At 60.5% G+C, this 14944-nt stretch overlaps 1 protein-coding gene across 5 annotated transcripts; it reads left to right on the top strand.

Moving 5' to 3' along the window:
- The first annotated feature begins 188 nt into the window (after positions 1-188).
- LOC148423301 (phospholipid-transporting ATPase IH-like) lies at positions 189-14388 on the top strand. 5 transcript variants are annotated; one of them, XM_088414304.1, is made up of 31 exons: positions 189-375; positions 1894-2016; positions 2338-2427; positions 2586-2666; positions 2996-3103; positions 3810-3938; positions 4043-4146; positions 4218-4268; positions 4511-4575; positions 4637-4718; positions 4792-4942; positions 5174-5371; positions 5450-5623; positions 5775-5941; positions 6122-6193; positions 6342-6415; positions 6606-6709; positions 7400-7581; positions 7667-7900; positions 8008-8245; positions 8314-8416; positions 8910-9055; positions 9146-9205; positions 9279-9406; positions 9531-9666; positions 10663-10686; positions 11077-11142; positions 11205-11308; positions 11404-11569; positions 11896-12008; positions 12562-12708. In XM_088414304.1, exons 1-30 carry the CDS (start codon positions 337-339, stop codon positions 11974-11976), a joined length of 3480 nt encoding a protein of 1159 aa, XP_088270430.1. In that variant the 5' UTR covers positions 189-336; the 3' UTR covers positions 11977-12008; positions 12562-12708. The 5 variants fall into 5 exon arrangements, with proteins under 5 accessions (XP_088270430.1, XP_088270427.1, XP_088270426.1 ...); XM_088414301.1 differs by lacking the exon at positions 11896-12008 and having other exon boundaries at positions 9170-9205; positions 12562-14388; XM_088414300.1 differs by lacking the exon at positions 11896-12008 and having other exon boundaries at positions 12562-14388.
- Positions 14389-14944: the final 556 nt, after the last annotated feature.

Here is a 14944-nt window from a genome sequence, read left to right as displayed (position 1 = left end):
GCGCGCGCATCCGCCAGGCGGAACCAAGCGCGCATGCGCCACGAGTCGGACGCCGGAGCGCTTGCGTAAGCGCGTAGCGGTGCGTGCGCCGAGGCAAGGCGAGCCGACCGCCGACCGCCGACCGCCGACCGCCGACCGCCGACCGCCGACAGCCGACAGCCGACCGCCTCCCGTCGACTCTCGGCTCGGGCCGCGGCTGCCAGCCAAAAGCGGCGCTCTCCGCAGCGGCGAGGCGCGAGCAGAGCCATGGGAAAGGCGAGAGCCCGCTGAAGGCGGACGACGATGGGCCCGAGCGGAAGGTAGCGTCCGCCGCGGAGCCCCTTCTCCGGCCCGACGATGGATTTCGGCCGGCTCCGGGACTTCGTCGGCAGATACGTAAGCGAGTCCGCGCCGCCGCCGCCGCCGCCGGCCCCGCATCGCGCGAAGGCATCGGCCGGTGGGCAAGCTCGGCCTCGCGGGCCGAGAAATGCCTTTGGCGCGCTCTCCCCCGCTGCTCTTTTCCGCTCTTTCGCGTCACACTCGTGCGACGGACGTCGATCGCTTCACGAAGGGGGACTTGGCGTTGGTCTGCTGCTTTTGCGCGCACTTTTGACACGCAAGGCAGGCAGGATGCTCGCCAACTATCAGCGCCAGTGCCAGGTTGAGCTCACCATCTGGCGGAAACTGCAGCTCCCCGGGTTGCCTCTTCTTTCAATGAATGATTTCCCTTTGTGAAATGCCTTTGGCGTAGGGTGCAAATACGGCCAAAGACGAGTCTCCGATTATCGGCGATGCATTATTTACGCCGGAGCCGCTCCCATCCCAGCTGTCCTCACAGCGGGAGGGAAGGCGTTAGTTCCTTCCCTTTTGTTTTGCGCCTGATATTCCGCCATGTACCTGCCTCTAAAGTGTCTAGAAATGTCGCTCGGTTAATATCGTCAAGGTCTAGACCAGGGGTCACCAACTCCGGTCCTCGAGGGCACCTATCCAGCATTTTTTCAGTGTAACCCTCCTCCACTGCACCTGATTCATAGGATGTGCTCATCAAGAAGCTCTGCAGGAGCACCAAAATGATCATGATAATTTGCATCAGGTGCAGTGGAGGAGGGTTACACTGAAAAAATGCTGGATAGGTGCCCTCGAGGACCGGAGTTGGTGACCCCTGGTCTAGACTAACCCGCATAAACGTCGTAAAAGGTCGATTTTTGAAAGTGAATATACAGCTATCCTCATCCAACTTTTCTACATGATATTTGTAGTTAGCGCGGTGAGTGGGAAAGGTTCTCGCTCTCGTTTGCGACAGGAATGGAGAAGCCCGGGGTTAAAGGGACCTGTGGCGCACCTGGCCGCGTCAGGGCAGCGCTTGTACCGCATCGGTCCGACGGAGCCCTTTTCTCGGGCCAACGATAGCCCCGTCGCTCGCGGGGGGCCCGGTCCGATTGAAGGACACGAGCCAGAAGAGCCAGAGTACCGTTTTCGCCCTGATATCAAACGCCGAGATGGCTCCTAATACCGCCTCGCTCAAGCCCTTCCTTTTCCATCGACGCCGAGCCGCAGCGTTGTGGCTTTTTTTGAAGTAATCCGCCTATGTTTTTTTTTTTTAATCCCGACACGGCGCCGAGCGTTTGCATCACGAGACAGTCGAGAGAAAGGTTATAGCCGTAGAGGTTTTTCGGTGCTCTGATCCGACCGGAGCCGTCAATGTATATTCCGCTGACATGATGGAACGAGCTCGTTCACTGCCACTGTCGAGCGCGGACGTCAAAAAGCCGATCCGCGCGCACGCCGACGCGCCTTTTAACTTCACGCCTCCTTTCGCCGAGCGTTTGATAGGTACCGTAAGCGCGGGCCGGCGGGCGTTTAGAGCGAAGGACGCCGAGCGGCTCACCGGCCTTTTCTCTCTCTCTCCGTCAGTGCGCGGGGGAGGAGAGCCGGCCGGACAGTCGGACGGTCTACGTCGGCCATAAGGAGCCCCCTCCGGGAACCCGGGCCCGCATCCCCCAGCGCTACCCCGACAACCGCATCGTCTCCTCAAAGGTCAGAGAAGGCCGGCAGAGAAGGCTGATCCACTCAAGTTGGCGACGGCGCATACACACATTCCGCCGCTTTTTGCCCGGTCTGCGTCCGTTTTCGTTCCGTTTGACAGAGAACGCGAACGAGCCGGCGTGCAAACGTAAACCCGACAGGAGAGCCAAACCGTTACCGTGCCTTCCTCCACCGCCAAACTAAAATATCGGCACGCTGCTCATTTGAAAGTCATCGGGGCATCCTGTATTTTTCCCGCAGTTTTCTTGGTTTTGGCTCGAATGTTTTTTTTTCTTTCCAAGCGAATCTTTGCGTGTTTTTTCTCCTTGACAGTACACCTTCTGGAACTTCATCCCCAAGAACCTGTTTGAACAGTTCCGAAGAATCGCCAACTTTTACTTTTTGCTCATCTTTCTCGTGCAGGTGAGAGCCTCGCTCAGGGAGCCGCGTCGTTCGTCTTGCGCGGGACATATTTGATCGCGCCGTTCATATTGTGGCTTTGGCGTAAATGCGTTCCCCTTTGACGAACGGCGTCGGCGCAAGTCGGCTGGCTCGAGCCCGTGTCTGTCTTGCCCCTCCAGCTCATGATCGACACCCCCACCAGCCCCGTCACCAGCGGCCTGCCCCTCTTCTTCGTGATCACCGTCACCGCCGTCAAGCAGGTACGAGCGTCGGGGTCGGCCGTCGCCCCCCCCCCCCCCCCCCCCCGGCCGGGCGCATGGAATATGCCCGCCCGTGTGAGAAACACGCTAATGAATGCTCCCCTCTGTTCGTCGCCCCGGGGGAGGCGGCCCCTCCCCCCGCCCCGGCGCGGCTGACGGACGGGGCCGCGCCGGGCGCAAGGGAAGCCAGATTTAGCGGGGGACATAAATCTGCCGCGTCCGCACGGAGCCGGGGAGCGGCTCATTGCGCGCGACGCCGGCGAGGGGCGCCCGCCTCCGCGCCGCGGTCCGTCCCCCCCGAGCCGTTTCCGAGCATCCGCTCCTCTCAGGGCTACGAGGACTGGCTGCGACACAAAGCCGACCGCTCCGTCAACGAGTGTCCGGTGGACGTGGTGCGGCGGGGGAAGGCGGCCGGGACGCAAAGTCGCCAGCTGCGGGTAAGCGCTCGCTTGTCCGCACGTGTCTCCCCACATTCCCATAATGACAACAAAAGCGCGTACGGGGTTAGGATGCCCGAGCCGCCTCCGCTCAACGCTCCGCTCTCGGCCCCTCCCGGATCAAGGCGCCTCTCCGAGGGAGAGCCCGGACGCCGGGATCCGGTTCCGGCCGAGGGCGGGAACGGAGACGGGCCGCCGAACGGGGAAGTTGGCCGGCGGGCTCGGCTCCTTCCTCGCGTCGCGACACATCCGCCTTCCGTCTCGCCCTCGCTCGTGAACGAGTCCCCGGCCCGGAGAGGGCCGACGGCGTCATCTGCCCAAGTGATGCTGGACCTCCTCGATGCTAGAATATCTCTTTTGCTTCGCCTTGGAGTAATACCCCCGGCGTAATCTCCCTGGTTCCCAATGGCTCCGGGGGATAAAAAAGAAAAAAAAAAAACCTTTGGAATAAAGTCTACAGCCACGTGCCGGGTAATGTGCCTCTTTCTGCCCCCCCCATCCCATCCCCGCCACGAGTGCGCCTCTTGTGTTTTGCGGATCAAACGGAGCGGATTAGAGGGTGAGCCGGCAGCGGGAAGGATGCCGAATATATTAATCGGGCAGCTTCGCGGAGCACGCGTCACGTGTGCGGTCACCACGACGACGGGATTCCGATCCGCTCGCTCGGCATTATCCGTTACGCAACTTCTGGATCCCGCCGCCGCAGGTGGGCGACATCGTGGTGGTGAGGGAGGACCAGACCTTCCCGTGCGACCTCATCCTGCTCTCGTCCAGCCGACAAGACGGCACCTGCTACGTCACCACCGCCAGCCTGGACGGGGAATCCAGTCACAAGGTGGCGCCCGCGTACCGCGCCCTACGGCGCCACGCTCTCTTCTTCTGCGGTCTTTCCCATCCGAGGTCGAGGAAGGTCCGGCAATATCTTCTTTTTGCCCCCAGACGCACTACGCCGTACCGGACACCATGGCCTTCGGGACGGAGCGGCAGGTGGACGCCCTGCGCGCCACCATCGAATGCGAACAGCCGCAGCCGGACCTCTACAAGTCAGTGCGGCGCCGCGGCCCCCCGTTTCAGGGTCTCCTTTCCTAACGGCCGGGCTTCGCGCCGGCCTCAGGTTCGTGGGACGGATTCACGTTTACAAGGACGGAGAAGAGCCCGCGGCGAGGTGACTTTTCATTCCGCCGTCCTTTTTCCGCCCCTCGGCTTGAACGTCGGCGACTCCCGCGCGCCGCCGCCGCCGCCGCCGCCGCCGCGCATTTATGATTTGACCGAGGCTTTGCGCTTAGCGGCGCCGCCCTCCCTCTCCCGCGCGCTCGTAACATGGCGGCCGAAACGTCCTCCGTTTTGATCGTCTACATGGCGGGCGAGCTCGCGCGTCGCCAGCTCAAGTCTCTCCTTTTCTTTCAGGCCCCTCGGTGCCGAGAACTTGCTGCTCAGAGGCGCAACGCTGAAGAACACGCAACGCATTTATGGTCAGCGTTTCTCCTTATGGCCGACGGGTGTCGGCTTCCATAGTAACGGCCGTTTCCTCAGCCGTGGCGATCTACACCGGCATGGAGACCAAGATGGCGCTGAATTATCAGTCGAAATCGCAGAAGCGCTCGGCGGTGGAAAAGTGAGCGAATTTGTCCGCGGGCCGAAGGGCGGACGTCTCGGCGTCCCCCGCCGACGTCTCGGCTTCCCCGCAGGTCCATGAACGCCTTCCTGATGGTCTACCTGTGCATCCTGATCGGGAAAGCGCTCGTCAACACCGTTCTCAAACACGCCTGGCAGCGGTCCGCCGACGGCGACGAGCCCTGGTACAACCGCAGGACGGAGAAGGAGCGACAGCGACACGCGGTGCGTGCCTTCGGGGACCGCCGCGACCGCATCCGCCGAGCGCTCGCTCTTTGGGGCGGAAAAGGCGGGCCGGGCGTTTTCACTGGCCTTTCCAGGCCCGCGATCCGACGTAAACGCGGGCGCCGTCGTACGAAAGGCGGCGGTATGTCGGCACGCGCGGCAAACGCGCCTCCCGACGCTGGCCGTCGGCTCGGGGCCGGATGAGCGAGGGCGCGGTGTTTTTGGCCCCAGGTGGTCGGCGCTTTCACCGACTTCCTGGCCTTCACCGTCCTGTTCAACTACATCATCCCCGTGTCCATGTACGTGACGGTGGAGATGCAGAAATTCCTGGGCTCCTATTTCATCACTTGGGACGAGGAGATGTTCGACGAGGAATTGGGAGAGGGGGCCCAGGTCAACACCTCCGACCTTAACGAGGAGCTGGGCCAGGTAAGGCGAGCTCCGGCTCCCCCGCCCGCCCGCCCGCCCGCCGAGCCCGCCGAGCCCAGCGCCTTTCTCCGTGGGCAGGTGGAATACGTTTTCACCGATAAGACGGGCACCCTGACGGAGAACAACATGGAGTTCGTGGAATGCTGCGTGGACGGCAACGTCTACGTTCCGCACGCCGTCTGCAACGGTCAAATCCTCAGCGCCGCCTCCAGCATAGACATGATCGATTCCTCGCCCGGCGGATACCGCAGGGTAAGCGCCCGTCGGCCCCACCTTGCGTCGCCGGCGGCTTTCGAAGAAACGTCCCCCGGCGAACGCGAAGCGTTTCCGCCGCGGAAACGGCGACTTTGTCGAAGCGCGGAGCAAAGGAAGGCGCGCAAACGCTGGACCCGCTCGTCCGCAGGAGCACGAGGACCTGTTCTTCCGGGCGCTGTGTCTGTGTCACACGGTGCAAGTGAAGGAGGAGGAGACGGCGGACGGCATCAAGAGGGGCATCCGCCGGGGCCGGGCCACCTCCTCCTACATCTCCTCCTCCCCGGACGAGGTGGCCTTGGTGGAGGGGATGAGAAGGTCGCTCCTTTACCTCGGCCCGAGGCGCCTCGTGCCCGTCCTCCTGGGGCGGCGGGGCGCCGCCGTGGCAACCGAGCCCGCGGTTGAAGCGCGAATCGCGTTTCCTCTGCGCGCGCCGGCACGGGCGCTCCTGGGCGGAAAATAACCGGCGCGTCTTCTGCGCGGACTTGTCGTCTCCAGGCTGGGCTACACCTACCTGAGGCTGAAAGACAACTTCATGGAGATTTTGAACAAAGACGACCAGATCGAAAGGTCGGTGTGACTCGCGTCGCCCGTCGGAAGCCGTCTCGGGGGCGGCCGACTTTAGGGATCGCGGCATCCGTCGGGGAGCCCCGGTCGGCTTGTCCGAGGGGGGAACGTGTCGGAGGGTTTGCTTGAGTGTTTTTCTGCCCTCTCCAAGGTTCGAGCTGCTTCACGTACTCAACTTTGACTCTGTGAGGAGGAGAATGAGCGTCATTGTAAGGGCCAGCTCGGGTGAGTGTCGGGAAAAGGCGAGCCACGCCCGGGCCGGGCCGCGCCGCGCGCTCCGCGTCGGGGCCGAACCCCGTTTCCTCATTCGGCGGCGGAATGCGAGCTTTCCGCGGCGTCGATTTGTATGAACGGCGGGAAGTCAAGCTCCCGCCTAACCTCGGGTGACACGGTCTTCGTGTGGCTGCGCTCTCAGGAGAATACTTGCTCTTCTGCAAGGGAGCCGATTCGGCCATTTTCCCCCTGGTGGTATCCGGCAAGCTGGAGCAGGTGAAGGCGCGCGTGGAGCAAAACGCCGTGGTGAGTGGCCATGACGATGAAAACGGCAATCATACGAGCGATAGGCTCAGCGGCCGATACGGTTCGGGTGTCCCGTGGGACCGGTATTAAATGCGGAGGTGCGTCGCCCGCGTCGGCCTCGTTTACCGCCGTTTCGAAATGGGAAGCGTTGCCCGTTTCGGACAGTCCGCCGTTTCCTCGTGCGTTTCCCCCCATTTTCGCACGAGTCCTTTCGACGCGACTCCCCGACGCAATCGAAAGGTGCGCGTTGAGACCCCGAAACCACCCTAGCGGACAACTTCTGACGTTTGCGAGCCTTTCAAAGACTTGGTTGAGTGGCTTCCGACCCGCGGGAAGTTCTCGCTCCAAGAAGGACATGTTGCACGAAACGCAGGGAAGCCTACCATTCTCCGCGCATGCTGCCAAAATGCCGCATTGAATAAAACGGGAAAAGTATACGTACGTACGGATAGAGCCGACGCCACTGGGGTCAGGGGTCGAAAGTAAAACGATACAGTATGTATACGTGACAAGGTTATGAGTCTTTGAAAGTTGAGCGACAATTAGGCCGGCTCGGCGAAAAACGGTCCAGAACGTCAACGTCCCGCTGTTAAAAGCGAGTGACCAATACTGGGCTTTTTTAAAAAAACGCGGTTGTGACGCGGCGGGCGGCTAACGGGCCGCTCCCTTTGTCCCGCCCGGCGGCGACAGGAGGGCCTGCGAACGCTGTGCGTGGCCTACAGGAGGCTGTCGCGCTCCGAGTACCAGGAGGCGCGCGGGCATCTGACGGACGCCAAGCTGGCCCTGCGGGACCGGGAGCGGAGGCTGGCCGAGGCCTACCGCCTCATCGAGAGGGACTTTGTGCTCCTGGGCGCCACGGCGGTGGAGGACAGGTCGGCGGCCGACGCCCCCGCTTCCGCTTCGGAGACGGCGGGGGTCCCGGATAAGTTAACGAGAAGATAAGGTTTCTCCACGCAGGCTCCAAGAGAAGGCGGCGGACACCATCGAGTCGCTGCACAAGGCGGGGATCAAAGTTTGGGTGCTGACCGGGGACAAAATGGAGACGGCGGCGGCCACCTGCTACGCCAGCAAGCTGTTCGGCCGCGGCACCCGGATCCTGGAGCTGACCAAGAAGCGCACCGAGGAGCAGAGTCTGCACGACCTTCTCTTTGAGCTCCGCGGGACGGTTCTCCGCCAGCGATCCGACGCCGGGTGAGGGCCCCCGCGGCGAGCCGAGGGAGAGCCCGCCCGTCGGCTTTGGTCGGCGCGGCGGAAGCCTTCGGGCCGAGGTCACCCGCCCGCTCGCTCGCCCTTCGCAGCTTGTCGGCGGACTGCCCGGATTTCGGCCTGATCGTCGACGGGGCCACGCTGTCGGCCGTCCTCCAGCCCAAGAGGGACGACCGCGGCCCGGCCGACCGCCGCCCGGCCGACCGCCGCCACGCCGACCGCCGCCACGCCGACCGCCGCCACGCCGACCGCCGCCACGTCTTCCTGGAGATCTGTCGCAACTGCAGCGCCGTCCTGTGCTGCCGCATGGCGCCGCTGCAGAAGGCGCAGGTAAGCCCCCGGACGCCGGCCCGCGCGGCCGGAAGGGTTTGAGCCGGTGGGGTTATTGGCCCGGTCAGATGGTGAAGCTGATCAAGGCGTCCAAGGAGCGCCCCATCACCCTGGCCGTGGGCGACGGAGCCAACGACGTCAGCATGATCCTAGAGGCGCACGTGGGCATCGGTGAGCTCCCGCCCGCCCGCCCGCCCGCCGCAACCCTTTTTTCCGGCGCCAAAAAGAACAGTAAAAGTCCAATGCCTTAGTTGGCCTCGCCTTTTAAACCTTTACGGTTTTTTCGCCGGCGTCTTTTAACCGTGGTAACGGTGGTATTTCTCACCCTTTTATTGACGAGTGAGCATTCTCGATCATATGTATTTTCGAACAATAATTGGCCCTCCGACTCACCGCGACTTCAATCTGAAAGCGTCCGGCGTGAAAAAAAAGGCCGTCGCGCCTCGGAGAATAATCAGCGACTCTCACGGAGAAACAAACTCTCGAAACGCATTGAAACGTGCGCGTTTTGACATCGCGGCGCAAAAAAAGGCCATCCTAACCCTATGTTTCGGGTTGGCGACACGATATCGATTTCGAACGCGTCGCGGAAGGAATCCTCGTCGCGGCGGCGTAGCAACCGTTCGGAAGGATGACCCGTGTCGGCGTGGCGGGCGGCGCGCAGGGATCGTGGGCAAAGAGGGGCGGCAGGCCGCCAGGAACAGCGACTACGCCATCCCCAAGTTCAAACACCTGAAGAAAATGCTGCTGGTCCACGGCCACTACTACTACATCCGCATCGCCGAGCTGGTCCAGTACTTCTTCTACAAGGTGCCCGAGCCGGGCGGCGGCGGCGGCGGCGGCGGCGTGACTTTTTGGGGGCGTCGGCTTCATCCGCCCGCGCCTTTTCCACCTCTGCAGAACGTGTGCTTCATCTTCCCGCAGTTCCTGTACCAGTTCTTCTGCGGCTTCTCCCAGCAGGTAGGCGCCGCCGCCCGCCGCTGGCGCGCGCGGCCCAGAGCTCTTTCCCGACCCGGGCCTCTGTCCGCCGCAGCCTCTGTACGACACGGCCTACCTGACCTTGTACAACATCTGCTTCACGTCACTGCCCATCCTCCTCTATAGCCTGACGGAGAAGCACGTGGCCACGGAAACGCTCAAGCGGGAGCCCTCCTTGTACAGGTGCGCGAGGGTCGAGTCGCGAGCTCTCCGCGGCTCCGTAATATTTGCATAATATGCGTAATACAATATTTGCGTAATGTGGCCGGTTTGACGCGGGGCGACCGTTCCGCCGCCCGTGGCTCAGGGACGTCGCCAAGAACTCGCTCCTCCGCTGGCCGGCGTTCCTGTACTGGACTTGCCTGGGCGCCTTTGACGCCGTGGTCTTCTTCTTCGGCGCCTACTTCCTGTTTGACAACGCCACCTTCACCAGCAACGGCCAGGTGCGTCCGCTTCGCGCGCCTCCCCCCGCGTAACGGCACCGGCCCGCCCGCCTGGCTTCTTACCGTCCGGACCCGTTGGCACGCGCCGCGGAGGAGCCCGACGGGCGTTATTTCCGGCCCGTGTCCCTTCCGTTCCGATCGGCGACATCGCGCTTCGTCGTAGGGCGCGTTCCTTTCTCTCAATCGACACGGGAAACGGCGGGGTCGGACGCCGCCGTACCTCGACTCGCAAACGCCTCTTCGGCTTACCGGAAAACCGGGGAAAATGCCAGATACCGCCACCGCAATGTCAAAGCTTTTCGCGGCCGTGCAGTATTTCCTCCGCCGCGATGCGCTTTTATCATTTAATATGCCGGCTTGCCCGCAAACGGGACGCTATTTTTTTGCGTTGATGCTTTTCATCTTTACTCCTTTCATCCGCAACAAATTAGAACCGACAAACGTCAAACTGACACGGGCTACGTATGGGCATAAAAGCTTGCGGTGACCCCAAACTAAACTTAAGTCAAGTCCAAATAATGCCAAAACTAATAGCGGCGCGGACCCGCCGGTGCTTCCCGGCTCGCTGGAACCCGACGTCAAATAAAAGCGCGACGAAGGTGGCGGCTCTCCGCACTCGGCGCCTCAAGCTAAAACCGGTCCGCTGCATGCATTTCGGAGCCTTTTTTGCACAATGTATTTTGATTGTTTATTCGAGGGACGGCTTCAGCTTTTTACGTGTGAAAAGCAGCTCCGCTAATGAAAGATTCACTTCAGCAAATAACTTTAAATGCATTTCCTAAGTAGAGGTACGGCTGTAATGGGAAAAAAAGATTAGTATCCACAACGATTTTAACAAGAGGCAAAAATAAAAAGCAATGTAAAGCGGCTTTGAACAAAATCTCTGTGTTCTGAATTTGGATTTGTTTCTTTTTTTTTCTCAGTTGAAACATCATGAAATTCATTTGTTTATGTTCTCTTTTCCCTCTGCTTCCTGCATTTGTTTTGCTCCTCTAGCTCATGACCACCAACACGCAGACGGTAAGCCGCTCTCCCTCCCGCGCTCCCTCCCTCCCTGCCGCCCTCTCGAGTTTGCGCGGCCCGCCGCCTTCCATCCGGGTGGGGCCGCCGCGTCCTTCCGCCAAACTGTCTTTCCATCCGTCCTTTGCCGCGGCGTCCGTCCCTCCCCGCACGGTATTTGTCCGCGTTTGTACGCTCGCGCCGCGCGGAAATACGTCCGGGTGGAAGGGTTGAACTCGGGCCGTCGGCCTCACCCGCGAGCGTCGTCGAGCCGAGTCGCCCCCCCCCGCCCAACGAAAGCGGACGCCGGAGCGAGAAAACGCTCGTTCCCGTAGCGGCGTTTTCCAAACCGGCCCGGAGTGGCGGACGGAGGCCATAAAAGCCGCGGCGTATCCTTTGCTTCCGCCGCAGATGTTTGGCAACTGGACCTTCGGGACCCTGGTTTTCACCGTGCTGGTGTTCGCCGTGACGCTTAAGGTACGGCCCGACCCCGAAGGCCGACGGCGCCGCGCGTTGACCGTCTGCTCGCCTCGGTCTAGCTGGCCTTGGACACGCGCCACTGGACCTGGATCAATCATTTTGTGGTGTGGGGCTCTCTGCTCTTCTACGTCATCTTCTCCCTTCTGTGGGGAGGGATCATTTGGTAAGAGGGACCGGGCCCGACCCGGCCCGGCCCGACCCGACCGACCGACCGACCGACGCCAGCCCACCCGCTCCGCGCTCTGCCCCCCCCGCCAGGCCCTTCCTCAACTACCAGCGCATGTATTACGTCTTCATGCAAATGCTGTCCAGCGGGCCGGCCTGGCTCGGCATCGTCCTGCTGGTGGCCGTCGCCCTGCTTCCCGACGTGCTCAAGAAAGTCCTGTGCGGGGCCGCGCGCCCCACCGCCACCCGGCGCGCGCAGGTGGGATGCCGCTCTTTGCCGTCTCGGCCGCCGCGTAGCGCCACGCGATATTTGCCGCGTCTTAAGATTCAAATGTCGCCGGGCGCTCCCCGAAAAGGTGGCCGGTCTACTCCGGTGACCGTTGGCTTTTGCGCGCGGGCCAAACCGGACTCCCCCCGGCTCCCGGACCGGATCCGCGCTCGCCGGCCGGGGGGGCGCCCGACGGAAGCGCTGACGTTGCTTTTCTTGCTCTGCTTTTTCCTTTCCTTTCCTTTCCTTTCCTAACCCGTCATCCATTTTCCGCCCTTTTGCCCCTCCCCGCCCCGTGGCCCGCGCTAACCCGACAGTCCGCGCCTCGTCCGTGCCTTAGCGTGGAGCCCTCCGCCATCTTCATGCTTTCTCAGTCGTCCGGCCGAATGAGTTTCTGACCCGGCCGTCCCGGAGGGAGCCCGGAGAGCAGGTGACCCTTTCCCGAACAAAAGACCAAAAAGCAAACGCGCCGTAGGTGCGGAGTAGGTGCCGGTCCCTCCTCCCTTCCCGCTTGTCGGTTTCTAACGCTTTCAGCTTTGCCTGACGTTCTCGGCTCACGGCTAACGTCGCGCGGTATGCCCGAGGCGGGCCAAAGGCAAGAAACGGCCCCGGTTCGGTTTTCCCCTCGGGATGAGGAGCGCCCGCGTTCAAAGGCGGGCTCGCAAGTGGCGCGGGCGGGCTGGCGGCGACAACGAGAAGAAATTAAGGGGCGCCGCCACGCCTTTGTCTTTTTGCTCATGAGCTCCGCGTACTTTTCCGCCGAGGTAGCTTGGGAATATCGGACGGATGGGGGATGCCGCCAAAGGTCCGCAAAGTCCTTGACGTTTTAACGGCCGTCAAACAGGTAGCGATGGCGCGCGGCTAATATAAAGCACAACTATGCATATCGGTGATCTATGTACGGTATGGATTTTTCGCACGGGGCCACTCTAGCGTACGGGACGACTGACGTGTCCGGTTTTGTTCTTGTCAACTCGGCGCAGGACGCCGACGGGACGGGGACGGCGTGGCCCGGCGCCGACGGGACGGGGACGGCGTGGCCCGGCGCCGACGGGACGGCGTGGCCCGGCGCCTCCGACGCCTTTCCCCGAAAACTCCTGTCGGGAGGGGGGAGGGCCGACCTGCGCGCGTTGCGCTTTTCCATCTACAGCGCCCCGGGGCCCGAAACGTCCGTCTGAAGCCCCAAGTGCGGCGTGAGTTTTTAAACGTCCGTCCGAAGCCCCAAGTGCGGCGTGAGTTTTTGCGTTTTCATCTCAAGGGTGACTATTGATACGTACGGAACGGCGCGGGAGGAAAGGCCCCTTTACGGCCACCGTTGTGTTATTTCTTTTGCTCGTCTCACGTCTTCCTCATAGCACCCCCCCCCCCGCCCGAAAAAAGGGACAATAGTTATTTGTACAATGTCATCTTGATATTATTTTTGTAGCTACGTGGCGTGGCCAAGCGAGCAAAAGGGGCGCCACGGAGCTGCGCCCGCATGCACCAAGACGCCTGCCTGCAGCGTTTCTTTTGTACGTGACAAAGACAAACCTTTGCCTTACAAGTCAACCTCGCGGCAGCGGGTTAGCAGCCAAAGGTGTCAAAAAAAAAAAAGAGGAGGTGGTGTATTCCAAAGCCTTACACACACACCTAGCAACCCCCACCACTACACACACACTCGCAGCATCCTTTTAGAACGGGAGGGAAAAAAGGGATGCGCAGTATTGTCGCCGCCCTGCCTTAATCCATACACACTTTGTTTGTACGGGACAGCTATTTTCACTACGAGCGTTTGCGACCACGCACAAAAACGGAACAAGAAGCAAGTGCGAAAAAACGCACAGCTATTTGGAAAGCGACGACGTCGAATGAATACCGCGGAAGCCGGCCGGCCTTTCGGCTCAACATGTTTGCGAGCAGTTTGGTTACGCAACGACAAAAACAAACTCGCTCATTTGGCCAACGGAAGCCTAAACCCGCTTGCATTTTGCCTAGCTCGTCATTTGCAAAAAGCGCATCCAGTGCAAGTGGAAACCTTCAAAGTCTCACTTTGGAGAGCGGAAGCCGAGTTCGTGACGCTTTCCAAAACCGTGCGAATTTTTGAGAAACGTTCCTTCGGTTGTCGTGAGAATGTTGAAAAAGTCGGCTTTTGTCAGAACAACGCTGCGATCGTGCGATCGCGCGCGCAAAAAAAAAAAAAAAAAAAAAAAAAGCGAAAGGAGCCGCGTTCGGACGCCGGCCGATTGCGGCTGCCTCGGAGCGTCTGTCTATGCGCCGCCGTCTAGCGGCGGACTCGGGGAACGGTCGCTGCCCGACGTCACCGTTCTCGCCTTCTCTCTTCTTTGTCCGAGTTGCGTCCGCGTCCGGCCATGAGCAAGGAAACAAAACGTTACGTTGCTTTCCGTCCGGGCTTTTTTCACTCGCGGCTGCCTTTCCGTTTGCGCTTTGGTCAAATTTGAAGTCGGAGTGAAAGAAAAGGGCACTGGGCGTCCCCCGGTTGTATTTTCAAATCTTGTTGGGCCCCATGTGGCGCTTGCGCCCCCTTTCCATTAGGAAAGCGTGAAGGAAATGAAGCAAAGTATGCGGCGTCGTCTTTTGCATCCCGCCCCGCCCCCTTATAATCGTCTGACTGTTTTGTCGCGAGTTAAGAAGGAAAGCAGGCTTCGTCCTCAAAATGCGCGGCACTCTTTCTATACAACACGTTTTCACACGTCCAGTTGTTTTCTTAAAAGTTGAAAGGTTATTACTCTTTTGCAAGCTTGTCTGTAGCGAATGACGATTGAACGCACCGTATGGCCGTTTTGCTCGGAATAAAGAAATGGTCAAAGCTGTTTGCTTCTGGTGTATTTGTGTCAAATGCGTTGTACCCTCGCGGAGCACGGCTTTTTTTTGGAAGTCTATGAAGTTAAGCGAGCCTTTGGAAAGCTGACTGCTAAACGTGTGAAAGAATGTAAAAGTCTGCTCCCTGTCACGTTCTGGTGCTTGCGTCTACCTGTTCAGTGGCGGCTAGTAGCCAAACGTAAACGCTCGAGTCAAATTTCGATATCTCAAGGTACATTTCCCGACGTGTACTTTAACGAGTGTTTTTTCTAGCAAATTTTTACTTTTACTCCATACATAGAAAAGGTCGTTGCTTTTCTTTCAGCATCTTTACTGCTAAAAAAAAAAAAGCAGAGAAGCTGGAGCCGGGTAGCCGAGAAGCTAGCGTCGAATAAAGCGGCAGAGGCGGCCGCACCTGAAGGATCTCTCGGTGTCGCTTGGGGAAAGGAAAAAAGAGCAAGCGGTGGCGGTGCAAGGCAAAATCTCATCGGGGCTTTTCCTCTCAGGACTCTGTCCAGGCAGCACAGCTAAAACACGGGCGTCATAACGTTACTTATTCGCTAGCTA

Source organism: Hippichthys cyanospilos, chromosome 5, assembly GCF_059441005.1.
Source record: "Hippichthys cyanospilos isolate Australia breed blue-spotted pipefish chromosome 5, RoL_Hcya_1.0, whole genome shotgun sequence".
Classification (NCBI taxonomy): Eukaryota; Metazoa; Chordata; class Actinopteri; order Syngnathiformes; family Syngnathidae; genus Hippichthys; species Hippichthys cyanospilos.
This window is presented reverse-complemented; position numbering and strand designations above follow the sequence as displayed.

Excerpts from the sequence above, each read along its gene's own strand:
- LOC148423301 (XM_088414300.1), top strand. The coding sequence starts at position 337 with ATGGATTTCGGCCGGCTCCGGGACTTCGTCGGCAGATAC. Across the intron at positions 5,624-5,774 it reads CGCCCGGCGGATACCGCAGG|GAGCACGAGGACCTGTTCTT; the intron begins GTAAGCGCCCGT and ends GCTCGTCCGCAG. Across the intron at positions 5,942-6,121 it reads TTGGTGGAGGGGATGAGAAG|GCTGGGCTACACCTACCTGA; the intron begins GTCGCTCCTTTA and ends TGTCGTCTCCAG.